We start from the raw sequence: 26424 nt of genomic DNA, 5'->3' as shown, positions 1-26424 counted from the left end.
CAACCTAAAGCCAAATATCAGAGGGTAATGTCTAATTGTATCTTTCAATAACACAACAAAAACAACCACTATTCCAAAACTACAAAAAAAAGTTATTTCTTTGCCAGCTGGGCACTCTGTGTCGACTGGTTGTGACGCAATGTTTCGTCGCAGGACAATGACGTAGAACAAAGCCGCCATTTGAACACTGTGTACGCAGGTATGGCGGCTCAGTTGCTGAATTTAAAATAAGGTACTGCAATTCCTTTTTCACATTCTACATTGAACTGTACACCTGGTGTGACTGCTTTGGGTGCCTGGGAGTATCCATGTATGTTTTTGTAATGTCTGTTTTCTCTTGCAAAGAATTGAATTGCGCCATTGCGTTCGTGGATCAGGTTATAATGATTTGAACATGTAAGAGATGGGGGTCGCAGGAGTGATAATATAGCTGTCTTATAACAGTGCGTAATGTGTGTACGTAGTGGGACAACAATGAAACGCTCCTACAGATGATTAACTATTGGAATTTACGGACGTTGGCGAGTGAACGTTGCTCTACGTGTTAGTCCCTCTCTAACGTGCGCAAGGACGCTCCTGGCATGCGATCTGAATGTGGGCGAGCCTGGAGATTTTACACTTTGTCACCGCAGCAGAAAAGAATCGAAACCAGCAGGTTCGTGTGCCGATAGGAAACAGGCTACAGGTCTTTTAGCCGCAAAGGCATGACAGGAGATACGTTTATTCAAAGTTAAAGCCTTGCGGGGAAAAAAAATACGTGTTAATATGTAGCTTGTTTTTTTTGGGGGGGGGATCGAAGCAGAAGACGATGGACCGTCGCCACAGCCCGTGTGGCCACCGGGGGTCAGCCGGTGTCCGGTCTGAGCACAAGCGCAGCAGGGAAGAGAGGAGCGGGGGCGGCGAGGACAGCAAGAGAGGCAGTTCCAGCCGCGGAGAGAGAAGCTCCCCCGGCTCCCCTCCTCCCCGGGTGCTGAGCGTGCGGAAGCAGCTGTACGACAGAGACTTCCCGCTGTACAAGCAGCCGGTGGAGGTGGGGCATTTCTCCCTGGACGCCAAGCGCAGGTTTTTCAGCGACGCCAGGCAGCTGAGGTATTACGTGCAGCCGGAGCGCTGCCCCAACTTCGACCTGAGAGACGGCTACCGCGACCGGTACGTGAAGAGGGACGAGGCCGTTAAAGAGGGACTGGATCACCTTCTCCGGTGGATCCTGGCGAACAGATCGAAGCTCCGGGGGACCCCGGACCAAGGTGGCACGGCGTCGCCTGCTTTCAATAGGTAGGGCTGGCCGGACGCCTGAGCACGCTGTGCTTTTGCATGTTTCCCGCCCCTCTGTCAAAGCGAGCTGCGGTTCCTGTTGCAAGTACATGAAGAGCAGGGGTATGACGGGGAGGGGTGAATTCTGCTGCTCTTGCACATCACTAGGGGCAGATACTCCAGGACTGGTGTACTGGAGGCTGCCGCTGAGGTAGTTAACAGCACTCGTTTCTTGACCTTGTGAGAAATTAATGCAGATTCCAAACCCCAGCAACCCAATAGCAGGAACATCAGGAGTTCCCTATCCTAGTCCTGGTGGCCCACATGCCTGCTGGGATTCATTCCAGCCCAACCTAATCACCTCATTGCAGCCTGAATTGAATAAAAGCAGTAAGTTGCTTGAGTGGAATATTTGCCAAGTTTTATTTCCCCCTCAATCACAAGTGTGTATGTTGCTTCTGCAGCACCGTAGGTAAAAGGTCACTTCCAAAAGATCGAAGAGCTGAAAGCAGCCGAACAGTGCGAACGCTCTCATGAAGTGAATTGTGTGTTCAGTTTGTGTGACAGAGCTCTCTTGGAACAACAGTCAGCAGGCGTGTGTTCCTCCAGGACCAGGCCTGGGACTCTCACATGGGTCATGCTTGTGTGTCTTGCAGACTGTTTAGGATGGAGTCATTCCTTTTAATACTGTGCTTTTCCCAGCAGAAGTCCAAAGCTGCATACCTTGGTTGAAAGACAAGTGTTTTTTTTAACACTGCCTTCCCAGTGATCTCAGAAACCAGTCAAGTCACTTAAATGAAATAATGTGACATAATGAAACAGCTTAACACGGGGTCTCCCGCACCTGCTGGTCTCTGTTCCATCTGAGCTCTCAGTTCAATTATTCACCTCTAGATGAAGCCAATCAGAGGTGTAAATTGAACTGTGTTGGTTCAATGAAAGAGCTCCAGGGTGAAGGCCAGCCGGAGGCGAGGGGTTAACGGCGGTGTCATTCCTCTCCTTCTGGGGTTGCGGTTCTGCCGGCGCCAGCAGGCTGGACGTGGACTTCGTCACGTGGCGCGGTCACCTGACCAAGCTGCTCACCACGTCGTACGAGACGAGGGAGGGCTGGCTGCTGGCGGTGTCGCAGCTCGGCGGCACGCTCTACGTGAGCGAGGTGGAGACGGAGGCCGCGCGCCAGAGCCGCGAGAGCCGCACGGAGAGGCACGAGGAGATGATGTTCTGGGGCTACAGGTTCGAGCAGTACTGCTGCGCAGGTAGGCAGGCCCGTGGGAGAGCTGCAAGACCTAACTCCTGCTGTCCCGAAACCCAAAACGGCACCGCTGCCTATCCTCAGCCAAGCACCCAGGCCTGACAGGCCTCGTTTTTGTTCTTTTTCTGTGTGGCATGAATGCTGACTTGGAGGATGGGTCTCCCTGTGGGAAACGGGACCGGTGTCGCGGTGCGATCCCAAGTCTGCGAGCTCCTGTCACTTCCTGATCCTTTTTTTCTGTGCTTTCTGCCCTGGCAAGCTCTGTGAGACGCAAGGATCACAGCTCGAGGCTTGTGTCCCGCGCCACATTCGATTTCAGCGAGAGCCCACGGTGCGGTGCTCCAGTCAAACGTTATGCAGTACACAGTCCCCCTGCAGCCAGCGTGCCTGCGGCTCTGCCTCCCTAGCCTCTTGCCCTCTTGCCCCCATGTTGCAGACAAGCCCGGGGGCAGGCCTGCCCCCCGCGGGGTGGTGAACACCAATGAGGCCTACTGCACCGTCGTCCGGACGCGGCTGGCCGGCCACAGGCTGCTCTTCTCCGGAGAGGTGGACTGTCGGGACGAGAGCCCCCTCTCGCCCCCCGCCCCGGGCTGTTACATAGAGCTGAAGACCTCCGCCGAGATCTGCACCCCGAAACAGCGCAGCAACTTCCACAGGTGCGGAAGAAAACCGAGGGGCCTGTTATTTGTCTTCCTGAGGAGGGCTGGTCTGGAGCTCTGTACCGTCTGTAGTTCAGTATCGCGTCTTGCACGTCGCGCTGATAGAGACAGGAGTTACAGGCAGAACGGAAACCGCCTTCCCTGCTGGGAGCTGTTTAGTCAGAGAAGTGTCATTCTTGGACGAGCTCAAAGCTGTATCGCTCTGCAGTTCCCAGCCGGCAGCCCAGTGAAGCGCCGCAGGTGTGAGCCTGGCCAGTAACAGGGAGACCTCCTGGGAAGCCTAAGGCTGCTGCTGGAAGAGGTGTTAGTGGAACCGGTAGGGGGCGCTCACCCTGCAGTCTCTGTGGGTCCTAATGCCCCAGTATAGTGATGGGGACACTATATGTAAAAAAAAAAAAAAGGCGCTGTCTTGACCAAGGATCTGACTTTCTGTGGTCATTAAAAATCTTAGGCATTTCTCAAAAAAGAGTAGGGGTGTTACCCCAGTGTCCTGGCCACATTTTCCTCTGGCCTTTTCTGATCCTGGCCTCCTAATAATCCCCATCTCTGAACTGGCTTCATCACTCTGCTCTCCTCCCCACTGAGAGCTGGTGTGTGGGGAGTGTACTGGCACATCATCCAGGTGGGGCTGCACACTGGTGGTGGTGGAGGGGATCCCCATTACATGTACAGCGCTTTGAGCGGAGTGTCCAGAAAAACGCTACTTTACATAAGTGTAAGGAATTATTATTAGTAGTAGTGTTATTTTATTATTAGAGACACAGTTCAGCAGGGCCTCCTTACAAGATGATGTCTGGTAATATGTCCTGAAGGCTCAGTTAAGCATTTATTATAAAATCTCAAGCCTTTTGATTTTTGTCTAGTGTGCAAAGCATAATGGGTATAAACAGGTGTGGTACAGTTCAGCCTCCACTGCACCAGAATAGTTTTAAGCATGCTGTACTGGATACACAGTCCTCACACAGCACTGCCACGTCGGCAAGGTGGATATATTTAATCCCAGTCACTGTTTTTCTTTCTGCTGCCTTGTGATGCCTCTTGATTCCTGGTTCAGGTTCAAGCTGTTGAAGTGGTGGGCTCAGTCCTTCCTCCCGGCTGTCCCAAGAATTGTCGCTGGATTCCGTGACGATAATGGTGTCGTCGTCTCCGTGGAAACGTTTCACACCTCTAAGATCTCCCAGCTCATCAAGGTAGGCGCTGCGGGCCCTCACCTTTGGATCTCGTAGAGTGTGTTTCCTTTTATATTGAGTGTCATTGGTCTGTAGTAAGTCTTTAAGGAAATAGTGTAACACTCAGTCAGTGGATGAAAGGATATAGGAGCTGTTTACAGTTTTTGTACCCTTTGATCCAGTGAGAGAGTGTCACACTTTTTGTATTTGGGTGTTTCCTTGGTTTATCTACAGCTGATTTTGGTTTTGTTCCAGCTCTTTTGACTCTTTTTACGTTAGGTGAGCTCGTTACCCATTTACTTATCATGCTTACTTACTTGCGACATTGCTGTTTGAAAGTGTGTTTATGTTGGAGAAACACTGGCCCGGGGGGTTGTGACGTAAAAATCGATTGTTTCTCTCCCCCCCCCCCCCTTCTGTAGAGTGAGCCGAACTGCTGGAAGCCAACAGTTTGTATGAATTTCTGCTGCGACTTCCTGTCCTTCGTCAAGACTGTGGTTGCAGAGGACGACCCCAGGTGAGGTCGGGAGTGTGGACTGTCAGCATCGAGGTCAGGGGTCACCAGGGCCACGGTCCTGGGGAGTCCCTGCCCAGTCCATTTAGTATTAAAGGTCACACAAGAGAAAAGCCGGTCTGCCCATCAAGCTCGTCTGATAGATGGTAGTTAATTGGTCCAAGGACCTCATCCAGCCGGTTCCTGAAAGAGGCCTGGACGTTGACCTTGACCGCATGGCCGGGCAGCTTGTTCCACACTCCCCACAGCCCTCGGAGCAGCTGGGTTGGCTTATTATTGTATCATTGCGAGATTTTATGGGTTTGTTTCTGCTACTGTATGTAGGTGGCAGCCACAGCTGGAAAAATCCGAAGCGGATCTCCAGATAAAAAGGTTTCAGGATGGCAAGGTTACACATAGACTGACTGTTACTACTGCAAATGTTTTTCTCTGCAGCCATCTAATAAGACTGATGTTCTGATGTGGTGGTTCAGGAAGGCAGCGCGTGGTGGCTTTAATGCTCATGGTTGTCTTTCCTGTGCCTTAGGGTGGTGTACCTGTTCTCCTGGGAACCTTACCGAGATGTCACCTACTCCGTTCACAGGGACTCTGAGTACAGCTTCCTGCCGGACTGGTATGTGAAGGAAATGACAAACACGGACCTCCTGTAGGCCCACCGCAGCTGAGCGCTGTAGTTTTCCCCACTGAGGGCCCGATGGCTCTAAGGAATCCAGCCGGATCCCACTGGAGAACAGTACAGCCAAGGAAATCTTGAGCGGCACTCAGACAGGGAAGTAAAGACACGGAAGCGCTTTGGTTTCCCCCGGGACCTGGTGGGAACTGTGAGTGGAGGGTCAAGCTGAACAGGAGGGAAGAGGCAGAGAGACGCAGGTACAGAAAGGAGAGCTGCTGTTCGGCATCGAGTCCGTCTCGCGGGATATTCAAATCAGTGAACCCTCAGGCCCTGACTGGCTGGGAGAGGCATCCATACAGGGTCACGTTCTCAAGGCCTCAGTGCTGATTCGGATCTAGGGTGTGCTGGTAGCCAGCTGTGACCATGGTTTCCCTGGCGGCACAGCACAACTGGCATTGTCCTTGGCTGGGCACGGAGGAGTGACCCTGCCCCTTTCCTCCTGGCTCAGGCTGGCAGAGAGCGCGCCACTGTTCTCGATCCCGACTCCTCGTGCAAGTACTCGCTGCCCGGAGTGCGTGTCGCCAGGACTGAAATAAACCGATTTCAGCGCGGATCACGCATTGAGAGTGAGAGGCGGCCTTCGTCCATAAGTCTCGCAACAGCAACGTCTCCCTTTTCCAGTCTCCGTGAAATACGAGCCCGGATTCGCAGTTGTTTCAGCGCTGAGGAGACGAGGCCCTGTGTTATCATAGGATGTGTAGTTCAGGTACAGGCCTGGGTTAAACCAAAGATAAGTCAGTGCATTAAATAAATCCAGATTTCTGTACTATATTGTGTAAAGTGTTAGAAACTTAATGTCTAAATCAGGAGTGCCCAACCTTTTAATGTAAGATCTACCTTTTCATTTGCCAGTCCAAGGAAATCTACCAGTGTGAATCTGAAGCTCTTATATAGGAAAAACAGACTGTGGGCACATTGGTACAATAACGATACCCATCACTAAAATGACAGCAATTAAATGACAAATGACATTCAAGTCTGTGAGGAAGGCGAAATCCAGAAGCCACTGGTCATCCTCTATTTGGGCATATTCATCATGTTTGGGCATCTTGAGAAACTCTTTGATTTCAGGCAACAGCTGTCGGAACCTCACCAAAAATGTCTGTTTTTTAAATCTCTCAGTCTCAGTCAGACAGCAAGTCAGCAGCCTCGGCAAACGCTTTTTTTATGACTTCTCGATCCCTGAATGACTTGTGTTGAGCCTGGACGTGGCTCACACGGAGCGATGAGACGATTGCCGCTTTCCCTCTTGTATTAGGCCTTGTGAAAACCGACTGCTGCTTGATGAGATTTTAATTTTTCCATTTTTCTTTTCTGTAACTCACTTTTATTGAAGGTTATTGAAAAAAGAAATTAGTCAAATAGCCCGTTTATTTTTTGTCACACTTTCTTGCGATCGATCGACTGGTTGGGCACCCCTGGTCTAAATCATATAAACGAAAACATGACACTTGTTTGGATTTTTCTCGTCAGTGGGGGCTGTGGAGCACGGTGTTGTTTTGGATTAGAAGCAGGTGATCACGACAGATGCAGCTTTCACTTGCGAGGGTTTTGGCGATTTTTGGCTGCTCTCTGTCATGTTAACAATTGGCTCTGAGCTGCAGCTTGATAAGCCAGTCATACCTGTTCAGCCCTGGTACCAGCAGCCTAAGATAAATCAATGCATTAAATAATTCCAGAATTCTGTAGTAGATCTTGTAAATTGTTTGAAACGTAATGTCTAAATCAGCTAGCCAGGACAGGGCTGCATCCAATGACAAAAGCTGGACAGCAGACTGCTCTCGTTTTTCACTTTCGATTCTTAAAAACTGAAACTTAGTGACGGTCACGTCATATCACAGCTTCTTAACCGTTTCATCCCTGAAATTGCATTTTGTTCGAAATATGTCACAGGAGAGACGACGAGTAAGGTAAGCATGTTCAAGTGTGAAATTTGATCAAATTGGGTGTATGTACGTTCAGATACGGGGACTTGCAAATGTATTCATCCCTCTTACAAATTAATAACAAACGATGCTTGAATGTTCAAACTGGACACTTCTGTGGGTGACCAGTTCTAATTCAGCATGCAAAATCGTCATTAAAAGGCAAGTGTGCCCACTCATTTAAAATTAAAGAGAATTTTTTAATTATCCATTCATCACAAGTCAAAATGTATATCTATAACTTAATTTAATTAAGTTTTCAATCTTTTTCAATACTGTTAATGTGGCCTCAGGGCCTGCAGTACTTACTGCAATTGTACCTTAAGATACCAAGCCCAGCTGTTCCTGGATGGTACATTTGTGATGTGGAGCTGCCTGTGTTTTTCTGCAGCTCGCTGGTTCCAACTATTGTGTGAAGTGAGTATTCTAGATGTGGGTGATTTCTCCTTTTATCTTTGTACCCCGAAACTGCACAGTTTCGATTCTGCTCTGCCTGTGACGCAGATAGTTTGAAAAGGGTGAACAGAACTTAACTCGTGTTGCATGAAAAAAGGTGTTTGGTAGGAATTGGATTTTAATTATTGGGGTGGGTAAGGGATTAAATCTTTTTATATAATTAGGATAGTATATTAAAATGTGTAACTTGTGTACTTGTTTCTTTACTGTCCTATGCAATATGATGTATATTGTTTCACAGCTTTTGGGATTGAAAATGAGTTAATGAATCTGAAGAATCTAAGATTCCTCAGTCTTGTAGATATCGAAATTCTTTTTAAATTCTGTTCCAGATCTGCTAAACCGTACATCAGGAATAAAGTTTATTTTTGTCTGTAACTTGAGATTTTTGTCAATTAGTTTGTTTAACAAAATACCTAAAGAGCGCAACTCGGCACGACAGATATCAAAGTTGCCAAACTAAATCTCACACAACGGGTTGGCGAATAAGTGCCAAATTCTTCTGAAGATTGTATTTGCCCCACATAGGCATGAATGTTGCACCCAAAACTATTGAAAAGCGACACGGTGGTCCTATCCTGTTTGCAAAATGATCTTACTTCAGTGCCAAGAACAGTTAGTCTTGGGGGATTCCCATTAACCTGAGCTGCTGCCACGCCTTCTAATGCCGGTGGTTTTCCTTCCTTGTCCGTTACCCTGTTGGACGTAAGCGATGGGCCGCAAGCTGAACGTGAAAAGAGTCAGGGATCCCGAATCCTTGGACATGCGAAAGTATAGGGCTGTCGAAAGGGGCAGTTTCTCCTTAGAGCTCAATCGGGAAGATCCCAGGTCGAGGAAGTTTTCCGAGCGCTCGAAGCTGCGGTACTTCGTCTCGGCCTCCACGCCGGTCTGCTTCAACCTGAACCTCGGGTACCCGGAGAAATACAAGCCCAAGAGCGAGAAAGTCATGGACTGGGTCAACCACGTGCTGGGCTGGATCCGCCACGAGCGATACGACCTCAGGCAGGGGTGTGGCTTCGGACGCACGTCCCGCAATCCACCAGCAGCCTTATCACCCTGCAGCTCCCAGCTGGCAGCCCAGTGGAGCGCAGCGGTGTGGGCCTGGCCAGTAGCTGGAGGGGAGACTCCTGGGAGAGCTGAGGCTGCTGCTGGGAGATGTTAGAGGGACCAGTAGGGGGTGCTCACCCTGTGGTCTGTGTGGGTCCTAATGCCCCAGTACAGTGACGGGGACACTATACTGTAAAAAGGCGCCGCCCTTCCGATGAGACGTAAAACCAACGTCCTGACTCTCTGTGGTCATTAAAAATCCCAGGGTGTTTCTCTAAAACAGGAGGGGTCTAACCCTGGTGTCCTGGCCAAATTTCCCATTGGCCCTTACCAATCATGGCCTCCTAATAATCCCCATCTCTGAACTGGCGCCATCACTGTTTTCCTTCAGTCTGCCACTTCAGAGACAGTAGCCCATAACATTGAAAAAATGAAATAACATGACAGTTAGACATGTTGAAGTACAGCTAGAGCTGTATAGGGTTTTTTAATGACAACTCACAAGGCACTGCAAATGTGGTCACAGCAGTAAGCCTGCCTCAGAATCGCAAATCATACTGACCTGCAATATTACTTATCAACACTTCACTAGATTTGATCAGGAAGGACAATGTCTCACACAAATTATTGTGTTAACAATTCAGTAGTACAGCATATTTAATGCAAATCTGTAAAACTATACAAAAATTCCAAGCAAGACAATACAGCCTGGCTCAGTAACCTAACAACGCTTCCACGCCAAGCGCAGTTTTATTTAAGGAACCGGAGCTCTCTCTGCTGGCCAGAGTGGAGGATGCACGAGTGTCTGTCGTCCTGTTCCACGGCTGACGGGCGAAATTAAATTTTAAGCGAAATAAGCAACAGCACGTACAGTGATAACCCCCTTACAACGCAGAGTCCGCATTGGAAAACGATCTTGTTTTCTTCACTGCGGGGAAAACAAAAACTAGACACAGTGGCACTTAATGACGGTAGTGTCTGAAATTATTGACTTCCCTTGGCCCACCAGAGTTCAGTACCGTTTCTGTGTCACTCAATTCACAGATCCCCATCCATCTGTTCTTTAAAAATATAAAGCATTCTGCTACAGTGCACTTAAGGCAGGACAGTACTGGCACTTCAAATGAAGCCTTGTTTCCTTCAGAAACAGCTGGGTGAGGTTCTCAAATCAATACACTACTAACGGTCAACTGAACTAGATGGAGTGAATGGCCTCCTCTGGTTTATACTGTAACCTGCGCGTTCTTCTGCCCGAGATCGCCTGCTGCTAGCTGTGTCTCAGACCACACCCCTCCTAACTCCTCAGTACTAGACCACATTTTTGCAAGACGCAAACGCATGCACGAGAGCTCTCTTCCACTGTGTGAACCCATCTTATCAGTTTTTACCATCGTACCAGAAATAAAAAAGAGAATCAGACCACAAAAAATAAGATTTTCTACCAAAGCCAACTTCTGTTTTTAACTACACGTTCTGTACATGGGAGTTCAAACTGCTTTCCTTTTACAGAATGCCCTCCTCCATTCTAAAATCACCGCTGGAAATCTAAGGCCAGTTAATATGTTATCGACAGTTAACTGCTCAGGCTTAACTCAGGAGTGACAACGGTTCACTCTGTAATACAATTACAGATTTGTAACCCACAGTAGCAACAGCTTCACTGCCAAGTCTCCACAGCCTGTGTGTCTGGGGGTCAGTCTGGTTATAACGAACTCGTTACAGGAGCTCTCTAACCAAGCTGGTTTTCCTCAGACTGATGCTGAGCCCCGCTGACGCAGAATAAACAGCCACATAAGCACGTCGTGTTTTGTCTTTGCAGTAACCAGGTTTAGAAACACAGCCGCCAATCTTGTGGACAGGAGGGCTTTTCTTCAAGGACTTGTCTTGAGATAAAGAGACTTGGTGCAGCAGGACTCTTGTTACAGTGTGAGGCTTCAACGTGTCAGGCCTGTGCTAACCCCTTCCTTTCTGCTCTTCCCGTGCCTGAGAAAGATGCAGCAAATCACTGCAAACTCCCGGCACGAGTCTCTTTCCTTTTCACAGTTTATGATCCGTATTCTGCCAGTTCTCCGTGTTCTCGCAGAGCTCAGAGCGCAGACACAGGAGGTCTCGGCCCCCGCAGGGTCTCTCAGGGCTTCAGTAACAGCAGGAGGCAGATGAGGATCGATCGGGGGACGGGGGGGGGGGGACTGTGGGAAGGTGTCGGGGCAGGTTCTCCTGTCGGTGCTGCAGCAGGTGGGCTGGGCCCGGCCCGCGGGTCAGCGCCTGACCTTCCGGGACAGCCCCATGACCTTGAAGGTGACGGCGGTGATCTTCTCGTAGACCACAAACATGAGGGCGGCCGTCAGCACGGTCTGCAGCAGCTTGGCCTCCAGCCCTTTGTACAGGCCGGCAACCCCCTGCTTGCTGGAGAGGCGACGAGGAAGAGGAGGAAGAGGAAGGTAAGGCAAGGCGGGAGGAACACCCCGGATCGACTCTCGTCAGCCCCAACTTCCACATTCATGAGACTTTTGTCCTGTGTGAGGATTATTATTTATCTAATACTTTCCTCTAAAGCGACTTAACATTTATACAGCTGGACACTGTCAGACCCGTCCACGTTCAGCAGCGACTCCCCCAGGGATCTGAACCCGCAACCTCCCAGCTGCCCACTCACCCAGACTCCCCCAGGCTCTGTCTGTCCATGGACCTGCAGAGCACCTGTACTGGTTCCACCCTTCCGGCTCATACCTACCTGATGCGCTCCATGAGGAGGTGGACCACATTCTGGATGCTGCCCAGGAGGCTCTTCCCAGCCTCGGATTTGTACTGTCCGAACTAGGGAGAGAGCGAGACGGACCTGAAATGCCACATCTTTGACCAGGAGAGGTTGCACAGAATCTGCATTTGCGTCCATCTTACTATCAGGTCACGCCCTTATTAATCTTTTAATTTACTTTACTTTTAAAAATGAAATGGACACAGGCTTCTCTGAGCCAAGCAGGACAAGGAAGAGGAAAAAGTATATTATTAGTGTACATTTAAAAAAAAAAATTCCCCAATTATTTTGGTGTGCTCTATACCCCCGTGCCCTCTCTCGTTCTCCAAACCTCGAGAGCTTAAAAGGGTTTCGTCTGCGTTTTGCTTCGGCTTTCTCTCCGTCACTTAGAAACCAGATGCCCTCTCCCTCGGAATTCCTCCCGGAGCCATCTGGAGGACGGTCCACACAAAGAGCGACAAGCAGGCGACTGTTTACCCTCAGTATGGCCTGCACGGTCTGCAGCGGGTACGTTGCGGTGGTTGCGATGGCTTTGGCGAGGGCTCCCATGAGGAAGATCTCCAGCGATGAGATCTGAAGGGGGAGGAGAAACACACTCAAGCCGAGTTCGCAGCTTACCGCCCGGCAGGGGCATCTGGAAACGGAGAGGTCACACACGAGGGTGACCCTCAGTCCCGCCGGCTTTGTGGCTGCCCTCCTTAAAACCCTGATTTTGTTTTGGGGCCCTGGAACTGCCCTTCGATGAAGTGGCTCCGAGATCACGGGAGCTAAAAATACCAGCAGCCGCTAGGCTCCCAGGGACCGTGGCTGGTCCTCACCCTCGTCTTCATACCGGCTGCGTTCCCAAGTGGATCAAAGCTCACGCTCTTTCCCCGTCGGGCCTGGGGCTCGGGATCGAGTGGCAGGGCCTGCAGCTGACAGGGGCGGGCGAGGGGCCCTCTCACCTTCCTGCGGCCGCGGCCGGCCCTCCTCTTCATCGCTTCGTAGAACATGAACTGCACCGCGGGGTTGAAGACCAGGAGGAGGGAGGGCAGCGTGCCGTTCCACAGGGCCCCCAGCCCCTCGCGGGCTGCGATCTGGGAGAAGGCATCTAGAGAGACGGGGGGGGGCTGTGTTACGCAGTGCCTGCAGGGGGGGAGTTGACTCATGTGGTCTCACGTCAGGCCCAGCTTTAAAAGCCAAGGCAACACGCGGCGTGGTCTGACAGGGTGGCTCACCGAAAATGCCCTTATAGTGAGTCTGCTGAAGCTCCTCGTTCCTGAACCTGGCTCCCTGCAGCTTCAGCCTGGTGTTGACGACCCACATGGGGGTAGTCAGGAGGACATTGACGGCCCCTGAAAGACACCGTGAGCTCAGCCGGGCTGGGAGTTCAGCCTGCAGAAACCAACGCCTCACACGTTGGCTTCAGTACAACCTTCCTTCTCACAGGAGACATTGGCTTGGAAGATTCACTCTCCTCGGCTCACGCGAGTTCTGTCTAGACTGTGGGCGGCGCCCTCTCACCCGAGATGAAGCCCATGAGCAGGTCTCTGCCCGGCCGGGACCGGCCCCTCTCCAGCGCCCACAGGGCCTTCAGGGTGTTGAAGGTGTAGAAGTACACGAAGTTGGAGCAGCAGAGGCTGGAGATCACGGGAAACCAGCCACGATACAGAGCCGGGCTGCAGGAAGAAGAGGGAAAGCCCGCTCCCAGGCGTCACACATCCGCGGCGGCTCAGGCCCCCCCGAGCCGCGACAAAGCGGCCCCCGACCAACTACCCTCTCCGCCATGGCCGACCTGCGCTGCTGTGGGCAAACGCAGTCCCTGGCCAGAGCGCAGCAGCTGCTCACTAGCGCCTCCTCCCCCTGGGGGAGGCAGCGGACCATGCGCCCTGCGGCAGGTCCGGCTCGTCACGAGACCCCCCCCCAGCCGCCCCGGACGCCGACCCCGGCTGTACTTACACCCCCTCCTCCTTCGCGATCTCGGCCAGGATGACGGGAGTGGACCTGGACTTCCGGTGCTCGTCCACTGAAAGTGACCAGCCAAACAAAACCGTCACCGCGGCGGCCAGAACTTGACCATCAGTGTGCAGTCCCTCAGGGCTCAGAGCAGAGCCTCAGCGCTGGGGGACTCTTCGAATAAAGACCGACACAGTGTCCATTCTTTCACCCTCCCGAAGTCAAATTGATTTTAATAAAAGATCACCCTCAGTGAACATCAGAACATCTTAACCCTTTCGGAACAATAACGAGAACAAAGCAAAATAAACACTGCCCTCAAACAGAACAGACATGGCCCCAGTGGGCGCTGTGCCCAGTTAGACCCAGGTTCATGAGGTCAGGAGGTCATGTGATCACGGGGCACCTGCAGCACAGCGCAGCTGTCCCGCGGCGGGTCTGGGTCTTGTGCTGGTCAAGAGTTTGGTCTGAACCGAAAGCGTTGCTGGTACCCCTGCCCGTCTCACCTTGCAGCCGGATCCTGGCCGTGTCCAGCGGGAAGAACACGCTCATGGCCGTCGCGCTGCCCTGCGGAGGCACGGAGCGGCGGGGGGTTAGCGCCGACACGGAACAGCCCGCACTTTCAACCCGCCCCTCGACGGGGCTTTTTCCGCTCGGGGGCGGAAAGAAGAAAGAAAAAAAGGTCCTGAACGATCAGACCTTGGCACGGTTACTTTTTGCAGTGAGACGCTTGTCATCTGCGTTGACGTATTTAGCAATGCGGTAGTTTGTATTTTGTGTTACCGTGAAGCACGCTGGCCGGGGCTCAGACGGATACAGAACCCGCAGCTAGGCGCCGGTCAGATAAAAACTCGCACTAAAACAAGACTTTCCGAGACTTCTGGCACCAGCGCGATGGCGTTGAAGTGAAAAGTACATAAAGACGCGTTGAGACCCTGAAATCCGAGCTCAGCTCGTCCAGTTTGCCCCGAGTCTCCTACCACAGCCCCAGCGACGGCGTGTACGAGGGTCTCATAAGACAGCAGGCCGACGGCGGCCACCGGGGGCTCCGACATTTCCTCCTGCTGAGGCGGGGGCGACATCTCGGCGCGGTCCTGGCCAGGGCGCATGTATAACACCACCGGCTCCAACTCCTCTCCGCTCCCGGGCTGACTGCGGCAAACGGCCCTCCCTCCTCGCTTCCTCCTGCGTGCAGAGGAGGAGCTACGCCGGAGATGGCTCTCTGTGTCCTGTAGGGCGGGGAGGAGGGGGGAGGGATCCCCGACATCCAGGTGTTTCGGGTCCGACGTGCGGGAGTCCAGGAGAAACTGAGCAGGAGGCAGCGGGTTTGCGCGAGTTCCGTTCAGTTTAGTTGTCACCTGCCCCAGCGCAGTGAAATGCTTATTTGCACTTAGGCTCCGATACAAAGGCATTACAAGGAATCAACAAAAACAGAAACACAGAACAGCTGCAGCAACAACAACAACAACAAGAAGTTAAAAAAAAACATGCAACTTAAAAAAAAAGTCAGACAAGTAGTGTAGGTTGGGAACATCTGGGTGAGCCATTAGGCGAGGTATTGGGGTGCTGTTAAGGGGTTTTCTTGGGGTCTTTTGAGGGTGCGGGTCTGTCTGGGTTTCTGCGGGCAGCCTCGAGTCACGTGGGTTTTAGCGAGCGCCCCCCAGAGGAGAGTCCCGGTACTGATTCGGGCCCGGGCTGTCCCGTAGGCAGGCGAGGGAGCCCAGACAGGGCCGGCTTTTCCACAAGTAAGGGCTGAAGAATTCACACCCCACTAGCCACGACTGGCTCGGCGGAAGAAAAAAACAAGAGGAGCCGAATTCGCGGCGAATATTTTAATTAGAATCAGCTCCGTCAAATCTCTTTATGTTTAATATCCCCTGCTCTTTTTTTTTGCGTTTGTCAAAAGAAAAATTTAAATATTTCGTTTTGGGAGTTTTTTTTAAAGAAACTTTGGTTTACCCTAGATCATTTCACTTCCATTGTCTTCCATACTAATGGAGATACTAGTACTGTCTAAAGGGGTTGGTTGGTGCTGAATTCATGTTGCACGAATTATATTTTGCTGTGGGTAACTTTATTACTTATGTCTATTGCACCATTGTGTAGTTTGCTTTTATATTGCTGTAGGGCGACTCGTTGATTGCGAAATAAAAGTATTTCGTGAATAGCAATGTTTTCCGTTGTGTTAAAGCCAGGCTCTTAACGGTGTAATCCTAAAATGATCTCGGCTAGCCGACAGTGTAACAATGGCGGCACTGTAGGCTCATCTGTTGGAGTGGTACAATAATAACAAGAGAATTAACTGACCTACCGAAAAGAGCTCCTCCTTTGACCTCACGTCTTTAATGAGCACATTGACCAGACAGAACAAACTGTTCCCACAACCCGGAGGAATTAAGACCTCCCGGTTCCAGATCTGCGTGCGTGTCGGAGCGGAGGCGCATCATCTTAATTACAGCAGCTACTTATTTCAGGGCGAGCCTGTTCAACTCAACTCTTAATATATTTAAAATAGAATTTTAAAACCCATACAGCAATTTTGTTGTTATGAAAGATATGACTGTGTGCATAGTTGAATCATCGGTTATTAAGACGTACGGTATTAAGTAATATGTATATATTTCTAACTTAGTTCAGGTGGGTAGCTGTGTCAGCATGCGTAGGCTGGAAAGGAACAAGTAATAGGTTTATTCCTGCTGAAAAGAGAAGAAAACACAACGTTTCGGCCGTGGAGCCTTCTTCAGGTGTGGAATTTTATTTTCAGCACGGACTAAACCTATTATTTCTAACATATACATGTTAGAAAACAAGCCTTATTAAGTCATATGTAGTTACAGCCTTAACTAGAACAGAATTTTAGTTTTTCTCGTTCAAAAAGTGACTTTAGTTTCCTTTAAAATAAACAAAATAGATATGTTATTTTATAGTAATGTCTCCTTGGATATAACACAGATCGAGTCACTCCATGTCTCGATGTGTGATACAATTATGTTTTGATTTTTGCCGAAGAGGAGGGAGAGGGTGAATTTCATTCTCCTTCTTGTAACACACCGCAAAGAGCGGATCGATGAAGTCCTCGCCGTACAAACTGGCGTCTCCCCATTTGCGCCACCCTCAGCGCACACCGAGCCGGGAGAGATGGACTTTGCCTGCGATTTATGGCCCAGCAGGTGGAGGTGGCGACTCGGCCTTTATCTTCAGCCCTTCGTGTTGAAGAGACTCTTGTTTTCCAGGCTGGCGGGGGCGATCATGCGAGGCGTCCTGCGGTAGAGGCGCTGGTCTGTGTCCCGAGGTCTCGCCATCAAGCTGAGAGAGAGAGAGAGGAGCGGCACCGGTCATCATGTCTACGAGGTACCATAAAGCGGCCATCGATGGCTATCTGGACCTGCTGAAAGAGGGCACCAGGAAGGATCTGAACACCCCGGATGAGGACGGCATGACCCCGACCCTCTGGGCGGCTTTCCACGGACATCTCGAGGCGCTGCAGCTGATCTGCAGCAGGGGGTGAGTAAGGCGAGGAGCCGGCATCCGTTTCGTCGAGCGGCCGGTGAGGCGACTCACCGGGGCGAAACCCCAGAGCAAACCTGACCGTAGAGGACAGACGGGATTGTAAAAGTACAAAAAGTACACTTTTGTAGACCACGAATGGCAAAACCTACCCTTATTTTTTTAAACTAATATTTTGTGTGCAAAATGCTTGAAAGTCCCATTTCCATATATTAATACAACGTAGTTTTAACTTTTTTTTTCCTTTTGCGTAATATGTAAAAAAGCTTTTACTTTTCTCAAAAAACAGAAAAAAAACTAAAAAATCCATCCAGAGATTTTTTTAATTAAAAATATTCACGATGTGAATTCTGTTCTCCAGCAAATAGAGATCATATAAATGGCATTTTTCCTCCTACTTATGCTTCAGTAATATGTCAAATGTCCTTATATTCACCCCCTCCTTACTTTTTAATGTTCTCTAAAATATTCCGCATGTATTTGGACGTTGATTTTGTCGCACAGCGTCTTAACGATGTACAGGATATTATTACGGGATACTTTACAATATTATATCGCCTTCATCGATCTCTTCCGCCTGTGATCTCTTTTATCTGTTTGACTTCAATCAAACAGTATCTCAGCAGGTGCTGAAAGGGTCCTGCACTTCATTTTCGATCAGAAAGCGGGTGGCGCGAGTGACGCGCGTCCCTTAACGTTGATTTAAACGCCTTGAACATAGTGTAGCTGGTGCTTTCATTTTCCGTTCGCCAAACGACCTGACAAGAATGATGCCGGAGTTAAACTGCGATCAGCGACCATCAAACCAGCCTCCCCCAAGTGCTGTAAACAAGCGCTTCCCATTTTAATGAAAAAAAAAGGGAATAAACTCAGAAACAAAAGCCTACAGTCTACAAACAGGAGGCAGAACAAAAACAGAACGGAGTTGCTCACGTCGGCTTCCTCAAAGGTGGGTGGGGTGGGTGGTATTGCACATACCTGCAAAGTCTCTTCATGGGATGAGACCTTTATACCCTGCAAGAAGACACTTCCTCAGTGCTCTAACACAGACATAACGTCACCACAGAGAGTTCTAGACACTTAGCTAGCAAGGTCAGCTGAGCTCTTTGTTTTTGCATTGCACGGTTTTTCTTTTTGTTCACCAGTTCCTCCAGTTTTCAACTCCACTCAGTTCAGTCTCCAAACACCCGGAACTTCCAACAGCAGGTCAAGCAATCCGGACCCCAAGACAAGAGCTGGGCTCTTCCTTCCTCGCGCTTTCTCCCAGGGAATCCACTGATCTCTGGGAAGGTGGCGATGGTACAGCCGCACGCGGCTCTCGTGAGGCCCAGACCAGTGAACGCGCGGGGGAACTGATCTGGGGACCGTGCAGCCGGTGTCACTTGTACTTGTGGGTTTGTCAAAGCTTGAGAAACGCGAAAGGACACCACGGGCAGGTATCAAAGGTTGCTGTGAGATTATCACCTGCTGTATATAACAGCTTTCAGCAGTTATCAGTGCAGCTTTTTAATCACACGGGCGAAGTGATCAAACATCGTTTTTTTCTGAAACAACAGAATATCATTTCAACAAACATACTTTTCTCCTGGGATTTTGTTGCAGGACCACATCAGCCTGTTGAAGCCTTGACATATTTTACAATGGCTTTTTTTTTTGCTGCGTTTGTATCGTGAAATATCGTTTAAAAACTCTCGCCCCAGTTTGCGTCACTTGCAAAGCTTTTTAGGAGCTGAAGCTTTTTAGGAGCTGAATGATGCCAGAGATCTAATCAAGCAAAACAGAATAATGCTCAAACAACACAAAGGGCTCTTTCAGTTCAGAGAGGTTTGAGACTTTACTCTGCAGCTTTTCAATCGCATGTGTTCACACTGTAGCAGGAGAGAGCCAGAGAGAATTTTAGTCATTATAACAGAAAAGATCTTACATTGTTTAAAAAGTATTTTAGTGAACATTAATGTAATGAGGGTGAAAGAACAATAAATGATGTGTAACAGCTAATTACTTTATTTTATGTTTTTATTCTTCTCTTTAAAATGGGAAAAAGTTGTCAGTTTGTTGATGTGTCTTTCCAAAACATAGTTGACAAGAATCATCACTATCATCACCATCATCATCATCATCAATTTCAATGAAGGCCAGTTCAGGGTCACGCTGGCCCAGAGCCTATCCCAGGAAGCACTGGTCGCAAATCAGGATACGCCCTGGATGGGACACCTGTCCATCGCAGGACTCACACAGACATTTGTGTAGTTGCTAAGCGACTATCACCTAGCGGGCATTTTACAAGCCAGTAGATAATATACATGAGGACTTTATTCTTAATACCTCACCAGTTAAGTATTCGGCGGTTGTCACATGCAAACATAACAACCCTGATCTCCTTACCGTGATAAAAGCTGTTTCCATTGGAAAATCAGTAGGATAATCAATTGCTTTCGGATATTTATCTTTTGTATAACCCTTTCCAAAAGCCCCCAAAGCCCTTCACATACTGCATATAGGAGGGGGGCCTCTTTGACCCCCACAGGCGTCCTGCAGCCCCACTGCACAGCAGATCAGGGGGATGGGTGAGAAACTGCTCCTCCGGCTGCATTCTGAGGAAATGTAGGGAAGCTGCATTGAGTAAGCTTGTCCCCTGGTCAGCACACTGGGCAAACTCTGGGATAGAGGGAAGAGCTCCCTTCTCCCCTGCTGTCAGGCCGACAGAACGACATCGTTCTGTGAGCTATATAAAAGTGCATCAATGCACGGCCGTTGATCCAACTAAACATCCAATAATTTTCATTACTGTCTTGCAGAACCAAAATTAAACCTTATTACGGCGAAAATGTCAGTGACAATTTCCTGTTTCCCTTTTCCTGTTGCCCAATTTCCCGTTTCCTCTTCCCTGTTTTCCATTGCTCCATTGGCGTTGCTTACTGTGGTGTGACGCTGATGATGGCGCATCGTTGGAGTGGCGTTAGCTGGGTGGTGCAGTAGGCTGCAGTAGAAACAGTGGCAATCCGTCGTTTTCGCTGTTTCCTTGTGTGATTCCAGGGGAGACCCGGACAGGAGCGACATCTGGGGCAATACACCTCTGCACCACGCCGCCTCCAACGGCCACCTGTACATCCTCAACTTCTTGGCGAACTTCGGGGCCAACCTCTTCGCCCTGGACAATGACTTCCACACCGCCATGGACGTGGCGGCCTCCAAGGACCGCATGGAGTGCGTGCGCTTCCTGGACAGCGCGGCCTCCCAGCAGAGCTCGCAGAACCCCAGGAAGGTGGCCAAGCTGAAGGAGCAGGCGGCGAGGGACGCGGAGAGGAGGGTCAAGTTGTGTGAGAAGGTCAAGAAGAGGCACGAGAGCAGGATGAGCAAGAGGCAGGAGCGCGGCTGGGGGACCGTGTCTGAATCCTCCTCATCCTCGCTCTCGGGGGCGGGCAGCGTCGGCAGGGCCGGCGAGCAGTTCTCCAGGCTCATCGCCGCCGACGCCTCGGGCTCCCTCACGGCCCGCCTGAAGGGGACGCTGCAGCGCAAGTTCGGGAGGAAGGACAGCAGGACGGCCCCAGCGGAGCGGCCGGGGGACGGCAACGTCATCTTCGTCAAGCAGGAGAACGGCTCGGCCGGGCGCCCCGGCTTCCTCGAGGTCTTCAACGAGCAGGACGAGAGCGAGGGGGAAGAGGAGGAGGGGGCCGGGAGTGGATGGAGGCAGGAGGGGGAAGAGGAGTCTGGGGAGGAGCCCAAGCCCATAAAGGAGTCCATCTTCAAGAGGCCCGGCCTGGGGAACATGGTCTTCAGGAAACACTTCTCCCTGGACATGGACACGGAGCCCGAGGAGATCTCTTACGGAGGAGACCTGGAGGACATGGGCTTCAGGATCCGCGAAGAGCTGTTCCAGTCGGATACCGATGGGCTGGCGGACGAGGGCGACAGAGACGAGCTGCCCTGGAACGAGGAGGACATCGGGCTGGACGAGGAAGACGAGGAGACGTCCCCGCTGGCCGCCTTCCTGGCCTCCCTCGGCCTGGTGGAGTTCACGCCGGTCTTCAGCCGGGAGCAGCTGGACCTGGAGGCGCTCATGCTCTGCTCCGACGACGACCTGAAAAGCATCCGCGTGCAGCTGGGGCCCCGCAAGAAGATCCTGGACGCCGCCGTCCGCAGGAAGCAGGCCCTGCGGCAGCCCGGCGCGCTCGCGGACCGCCCGCTGTGAGGGGCAGGGGGACGCGAGAGGCACAGGGGGGACAGGCGAGAGGTCTGCATCAGCTCCGTGTCCTGGGGAGCCGCGAGGGGGTCCCCTCGCGTGCCAGCAGCGACTGCGGCCGCTCGGCGGTTGGACTTTGGCACCCTGGGAGAGTGAGAGCCGACGCTCCTGGCTGGAAACATCAAGAAGGGACTGGGAATGCACTATAGAAACTCAGACCCCCAGCGCGACAGCGTGTGGGGGTCACGGCGAGGTGCTGTTCCCTCTTGCCCAGCTGAAGACCTCCTGCCGCTGCTGCTCCAGCATTTAGCCATTAGTGCCAATTCTTTATTTTCTGAAAAAATGCCAGATTAAAAATAATTCATATCTATAGTCCGTATCTTGAAACTTCCATAATAAAACAGATATGCCAGCAGGTTACCTTATTGTAGTTATTATGTTTTAGGTAACCTCACCTTAAAGACTGAAAATGGCTTTATTCTTTTGTTAGATGATATCCTTTTTTTGACAAGCAAGCAGAAGCCAAAGTAGTTTATTTTTTAACTTGGGGGGGAAATAATGTTCAAAAAAACATCTCAAAATGAGTGCTGATGACATCGAATGATGGTGTCTGGTTTTCTCCAGTTGTTGCACAGGACGAGTGGCTTTATGGTGATGGACCTTTACAGGAACCCAACTGAATTAAAAACAGCTCCTTCTTTCTGTCCTCAAGACAGGTATTCAGTGAATTTTGTGCATCACCCAAGATGATAAACGGGAGTGCTCAGCTTCTGTGTGACTGTTTCTAACATTTGCGTAAGATGAACCTATTTTCATTCAAAGCTGATGCTTTGATTTATATATTTTATCATTTTCACTTTTGGTGAATCTGATCTGAATTACACATCAACAGAAATTGAGGGAAAAGTACATTCTCACATTCTGATTCACTTTATTCATTAATTAAAATAGGGAAGAAAAGTGTTTCAATATTTTTAAAAGCACTGTTTTTTTAATCATTTCGAGTGGTGGTATAGCCATCACTATTGGTGAGAAGATTAAATTGTGGTGCACTTACAAACTTCGAACATTTCTCATTTCAGACTGGATGCACCCATAGTGATTTATAGCGATCACTGAATGTCACCATATTCCCATGTTGCTGAGTGTTCCCCAGATTAGCGCTGATAAACACACTCCGATAAAGCCACTTGCCTCTTAATCTGAGTTTACAGTCCCACATCCTTCACTGATCTCTCATAAAGAGTAGGCAAAGTACAAGATTCAACCATGATTAGCTAGTACTTTAGACTGACAATATAAACTCATGTATTATTCATATTACGTAGTTTAGCCTAAGTACGGACTTCTTGTTACATCTTTTCTATCCATGTTTAATAATTAATCTTTCTAGAAGCAATAAATCCAGCTGATGAATCAGGTTTTGTCAAATGAAAGCCACCCCAGTGCCATTCACACTTGTAAATTCTGCTATATCTGAGATTCGTGACTGGTCTTCGGCGTGCAAATGACAGCAGACAGACACGTTTTTAGAAGATGATTTTTTTGCAGTCTTGCACTGCGGAGGGCAGCGTTGTGAGAAGTGAATGAACAGATGCAAACAGGCAACATATTCAAGTGAAATCACATTGAGTTACAGCCATCTGAGTTTCAAGCAATAAGCGCCGGAAAAGAAAGACTGTGATTCCGCTAATGAAGAGGGTTATAATTTAAACTTAACAGGGTTTTATCCTTTAATAGGCTTCAGCGCTTCAGAATTAAATCTGATGTGCGCGCGCTGGTGGAGAACACAGCTCCCGAGGGATTCGACAGAGCGTGTGGTGTCGGCCGCCAGCTCTCCTCCTCCTGGCCAGTGCTGTCCAGCTGCTGGAGTCCCGCTGGGGCTCTGCAGTCCGCTCAGTGCCGGGCCTTCCAGCCGTCAAACACCAGCTTTGCCGAAACAGCATCCTGAACCCCCATCCCTGCAACACAGAGCACAGCGGGGCCCTGACTGAGACGCCCTAGAGCAGCTTCAACGGGATATTTGTTCATCTGACAGTGTGAGAGCGATTCTGCTGTACAGACATCCAGAGCCCTTACAGCCTAATCGCGGATCAATAAGAACAAGCCTCTGCCCACAGCTACAGCGTCTGTCATTTACCCAGCGTGCCCGTTCTCACCCAGGGATTTAAAGACGGTGGTCTGCTCACGCAGGGCTGGTTTTGCTCCGTTCAGAACCTCCCCCAGCTCAGCAAACACCTCAGCCTGGGAAAACAATCGTGACGTCAGGGCCAGAGCAGAGACAGTCTGGGGACACAATCATGACGTCAGGACCAGCGCAGAGACAGACTGGGGACACAATCATGACATCAGGACCAGAGCAGAGACAGACTGGGAAAACAATCGTGACGTCAGGGCCAGAGCAGAGACAGACTGGGGGGACAATCGTGACGTCAGGGCCAGAGCAATGACAGACTGGGGGGACAATCGTGACATCAGGGCCAGAGCAGAGACAGACTGGGGGACAATCGTGACGTCAGGGCCAGAGCAGAGACAGAGTGGAGGAAAGGTAAGACAATTGGAGCTGCAATCGTCTGCCGTAGTGGGAAAGTATTACAGCACCAGGCGCATGCATGATTGAAACAGCTCTGCCCGCTGGTTAGCAGGGGAAGGCCGAAGTCGGGTGCTGTACCGTACCCCGGAGAGGATGATGTCCCCGGACTCCTGGGCTGCCCCCTCGCGACTGTCCACGTACACCACCGCGCTGCGCATCAGGGCGTCGTCCAGCTCCCTCCAGTCCGGCCGGCACGCCCCCACCGCTGCACAGCGACACAGCTGAGCGTCCCGCGGTCAGGCCCCGGCTACCGCCCTCCTCCAGGGGCTCCGGGCCCCAGCTACCCGCCCTCCTCCAGGGGCTCCGGGCCCCAGTTACCCGCCCTCCTCCAGGGGCTTCTTACGAAACGCCCCCAGTCCGGCCCTCCCCGCCTCTCCTTTTCCTCCGGCCCCTCGTCCTGCCGTTTTGTCCTGATCCACTGTACCTACTAACCGGTACGACGCAGCCAAGTGGCATTACGTTCGTTTCCGAAGGCTGTGCTCCCATTCTGGGGAAAGCCCCGATAGCTGTAGCTCAGGACCACACGGGGAAGGAAAACAGGAACTACTCTCAAACCAGCCAAAACACTGAACCGAGAAAAAGGTTTTGAGCTTGTTTCAGTAATGTATTTGAAGGTTTTTCATGACTCCTGTAAAATACATAATCATGAAAAAAATCTAAATATTCTGTATTTTCACACGTGCTGACGGCGGCACCTGTCCTTGAACAGGAAAGGCAATGCAGAAAGGTCCACCCCCCCCCCCCCGGCCCCTGGGCGACCACTGACCGTTCACGTGAGCCCCCGGCTTCACCCACTCCCCCCGGAGCACGGGCTGCGTCGCCATGGTGACGGTGACGATGACGTCCGCGCCCCTCACGGCCTCCCGCGCCGAGCCGCAGACCGCGACGGGGCCCCGCGCCGCGCCGGCGAGCGCCTGCGCCCTCTCCCTCGTCCTGCTCCACACCCGCACCTAGGGCCGCCCGCACACGCCCGCGTCACCAGGGCGCCCGGGGCGACGGCGCTGGTCCGCGCGGCGCGGCGCCCGTCCCGCCTCACCTCTTTGAAGGGGAACATCTGGGTGAGGGCCTCGTAGTGGCTGAGCGCCTGGTTCCCCGCGCCCAGCAGGCACAGCACGTCGGCCCGGGCCGGCTTCAGGAGCTGCGGGGACACGGGCGAGAGGGACCCTCAGGACGGGGGGCCAGCTCGAGGGAGGGTCCCGAGCCGCCTGGACCAACGGGCCCGGGGGCGATCGGACGCGGCAACCCTGCCGGCGGGGCGTTTCAGGAGCCAAGCGGGCTGTCTGCCCCACCGGCCCTCCCCGGGCCCGGGTTCCGGAACCGCAGCCGGGCGAGCGGGCCCCTTACCTTGGTCGCGATCGCGGAAACGGCCGCCGTCCTCTTGTCCGTGATGGCCTTCCCATCCAGGACCTGCGAGACACGCGGGAATGAGTCTCCGCTCCCGCCCTCCGGGGCACAGCAGGCCGCACCCCGAGAGGCGGAAAGGGGTACGGGGGAGGGGGGGGGAACACGTGTCAGGGTGGGAGAAGAGTGCCTGGGGAAGGGCTGAGCCCCGCTGCCCTCGCTCCGGTTTCATCCAGGCCGGCCCCGAGCCCAGCACAGCGGAGCACTGGGAAGGCCGAACTCAGACACGCGCTCACCGCCTGCAGGGCGCCCCGCTCCGGGTCGAGCAGCAGCACTGTGGCCTGGTGGTTGGGCATGGAGGAGCCCTCACCCCGCTGGTAGAACGACACCATCTTGGTGGCCAATACATCATCCTGCGGGATGTAGGCGGGCATCACCCCTAAATACCTGCACGCCGGGAGATAAAGACGTTTTATAGAACAGATCCGCACGCAGCTTTTGGACGAGGTCGGCAGCAGGTTGTAAAGATGCATAGGGGGTCGCTATTGTTACTGTCCTGATTTTTATTGAAAGACGTTTTGAAAAAAAAAATACAAATGTGGGTCTGACTTTGAGGCGACATTCATAATTGTTAAGTCGCGCGTTTCTTCGCTTCAAGTTACTCCCTTCAAAAAACTTTTTTGTTGTTGTTGTTGTTGTTGTTGTTGGCTCATTCTGCGTTATCAGGATTACAATAACACCCCGAGATGAAATGCTGGCTATGAATAAAGTAAGAAATAAACAGGTGCGATGGCCGAGGTTACCCGCTGTACTTCTCCAGGGGAAGAATCGTGCGCACCGGCTGCACCACCTCCCCGGTGCGGCTGGAAAACTGGCCCAGAGCCGCCTCCAGACGCGGCACCAGGTCCTGGTACCGCAGCAGCTCATCCACCTCCGAACCGCCGATCAGCACGGGGAGTCCCGACATTTCAACAGGAAAGCGGCGCTCAGACACTATGGGAGTCCGTCCGGCGCGCTAGGATCCCGATACTCGACCGGGCACGCTCGACAGAAGTAAATGTTCTCCTATACTGGCATTCGAGGGAAAATGAATACCAAAAACGGGATCAAAGTGCAGCTTAAGGAAAAGGCGTAAAACGTTAACTTTTCACACGCCGA

General features: G+C 51.5%; 4 protein-coding genes across 11 annotated transcripts; 2 read left to right on the top strand and 2 right to left on the bottom strand.

Moving 5' to 3' along the window:
* The first annotated feature begins 121 nt into the window (after positions 1-121).
* On the top strand, positions 122-8285 carry dxo (decapping exoribonuclease). 6 transcript variants are annotated; one of them, XM_088612316.1, is made up of 7 exons: positions 122-232; positions 803-1275; positions 2284-2510; positions 2943-3162; positions 4220-4355; positions 4757-4851; positions 5375-8285. In XM_088612316.1, the coding sequence occupies exons 2-7, from the start codon at positions 809-811 to the stop codon at positions 5496-5498; spliced, it is 1269 nt and encodes a 422-aa protein (XP_088468442.1). In that variant the 5' UTR covers positions 122-232; positions 803-808; the 3' UTR covers positions 5499-8285. The 6 variants fall into 6 exon arrangements, with proteins under 6 accessions (XP_088468442.1, XP_088468440.1, XP_088468443.1 ...); XM_088612314.1 differs by having other exon boundaries at positions 160-232; positions 800-1275; XM_088612317.1 differs by having other exon boundaries at positions 180-310.
* A 1120-nt stretch (positions 8286-9405) lies between these two features.
* slc25a17l (solute carrier family 25 member 17-like) lies at positions 9406-15199 on the bottom strand. Its single transcript, XM_088612322.1, has 9 exons — positions 14623-15199; positions 14149-14209; positions 13646-13712; positions 13211-13365; positions 12925-13041; positions 12652-12797; positions 12185-12280; positions 11684-11766; positions 9406-11355 (listed from the first exon to the last, which is right to left on the bottom strand). Exons 1-9 carry the CDS (start codon positions 15052-15054, stop codon positions 11208-11210), a joined length of 1305 nt encoding a protein of 434 aa, XP_088468448.1. The 5' UTR covers positions 15055-15199; the 3' UTR covers positions 9406-11207.
* Positions 15200-15781: 582 nt separating this feature from the next.
* anks4b (ankyrin repeat and sterile alpha motif domain containing 4B) lies at positions 15782-21752 on the top strand. Of its 2 annotated transcripts, XM_088612321.1 has the most exons (3): positions 15782-16386; positions 16876-17146; positions 20186-21752. In XM_088612321.1, the coding sequence occupies exons 2-3, from the start codon at positions 16983-16985 to the stop codon at positions 21339-21341; spliced, it is 1320 nt and encodes a 439-aa protein (XP_088468447.1). In that variant the 5' UTR covers positions 15782-16386; positions 16876-16982; the 3' UTR covers positions 21342-21752. The 2 variants fall into 2 exon arrangements, with proteins under 2 accessions (XP_088468447.1, XP_088468445.1); XM_088612319.1 differs by lacking the exon at positions 15782-16386 and having other exon boundaries at positions 16467-17146.
* A 491-nt stretch (positions 21753-22243) lies between these two features.
* Positions 22244-26233, bottom strand: crym (crystallin, mu). 2 transcript variants are annotated; one of them, XM_088612323.1, is made up of 8 exons: positions 26070-26233; positions 25563-25713; positions 25270-25332; positions 24962-25063; positions 24692-24875; positions 24009-24130; positions 23492-23618; positions 22244-23293 (listed from the first exon to the last, which is right to left on the bottom strand). In XM_088612323.1, the coding sequence occupies exons 1-8, from the start codon at positions 26231-26233 to the stop codon at positions 23229-23231; spliced, it is 978 nt and encodes a 325-aa protein (XP_088468449.1). In that variant the 3' UTR covers positions 22244-23228. The 2 variants fall into 2 exon arrangements, with proteins under 2 accessions (XP_088468449.1, XP_088468450.1); XM_088612324.1 differs by having other exon boundaries at positions 23492-23576.
* Positions 26234-26424: the final 191 nt, after the last annotated feature.

The sequence above is a fragment of the Lepisosteus platostomus genome, chromosome 19 (genome assembly GCF_059453375.1).
Source record: "Lepisosteus platostomus isolate fLepPlt1 chromosome 19, fLepPlt1.hap1, whole genome shotgun sequence".
NCBI lineage: Eukaryota > Metazoa > Chordata > Actinopteri > Semionotiformes > Lepisosteidae > Lepisosteus > Lepisosteus platostomus.
The sequence above is the reverse complement of the archived record's forward strand: the minus strand, read 5'-3'. Positions and strand labels throughout refer to the sequence as shown.

Excerpts from the sequence above, each read along its gene's own strand:
- crym (XM_088612323.1), bottom strand. The coding sequence starts at position 26,233 with ATGTCGGGACTCCCCGTGCTGATCGGCGGTTCGGAGGTGGATGAGCTG. Across the intron at positions 23,619-24,008 it reads GGGACATCATCCTCTCCGGG|ACTGTCTCTGCTCTGGCCCT; the intron begins GTACGGTACAGC and ends TTGTGTCCCCAG. Across the intron at positions 23,294-23,491 it reads CACCGTCTTTAAATCCCTGG|GGATGGGGGTTCAGGATGCT; the intron begins GTGAGAACGGGC and ends TCTGTGTTGCAG.
- dxo (XM_088612312.1), top strand. The coding sequence starts at position 593 with ATGTGGGCGAGCCTGGAGATTTTACACTTTGTCACCGCAGCAGAAAAG. Across the intron at positions 1,276-2,283 it reads GCGTCGCCTGCTTTCAATAG|CAGGCTGGACGTGGACTTCG; the intron begins GTAGGGCTGGCC and ends TGCCGGCGCCAG. Across the intron at positions 4,852-5,374 it reads GTTGCAGAGGACGACCCCAG|GGTGGTGTACCTGTTCTCCT; the intron begins GTGAGGTCGGGA and ends CCTGTGCCTTAG.
- slc25a17l (XM_088612322.1), bottom strand. The coding sequence starts at position 15,054 with ATGCCTTTGTATCGGAGCCTAAGTGCAAATAAGCATTTCACTGCGCTG. Across the intron at positions 12,798-12,924 it reads TCACTATAAGGGCATTTTCG|ATGCCTTCTCCCAGATCGCA; the intron begins GTGAGCCACCCT and ends CCGTCTCTCTAG. Across the intron at positions 11,767-12,184 it reads CCGTGCAGGCCATACTGAGG|TTCGGACAGTACAAATCCGA; the intron begins GTAAACAGTCGC and ends CTCTCTCCCTAG.
- anks4b (XM_088612321.1), top strand. The coding sequence starts at position 16,983 with ATGTCTACGAGGTACCATAAAGCGGCCATCGATGGCTATCTGGACCTG. Across the intron at positions 17,147-20,185 it reads CAGCTGATCTGCAGCAGGGG|GGGAGACCCGGACAGGAGCG; the intron begins GTGAGTAAGGCG and ends GTGTGATTCCAG.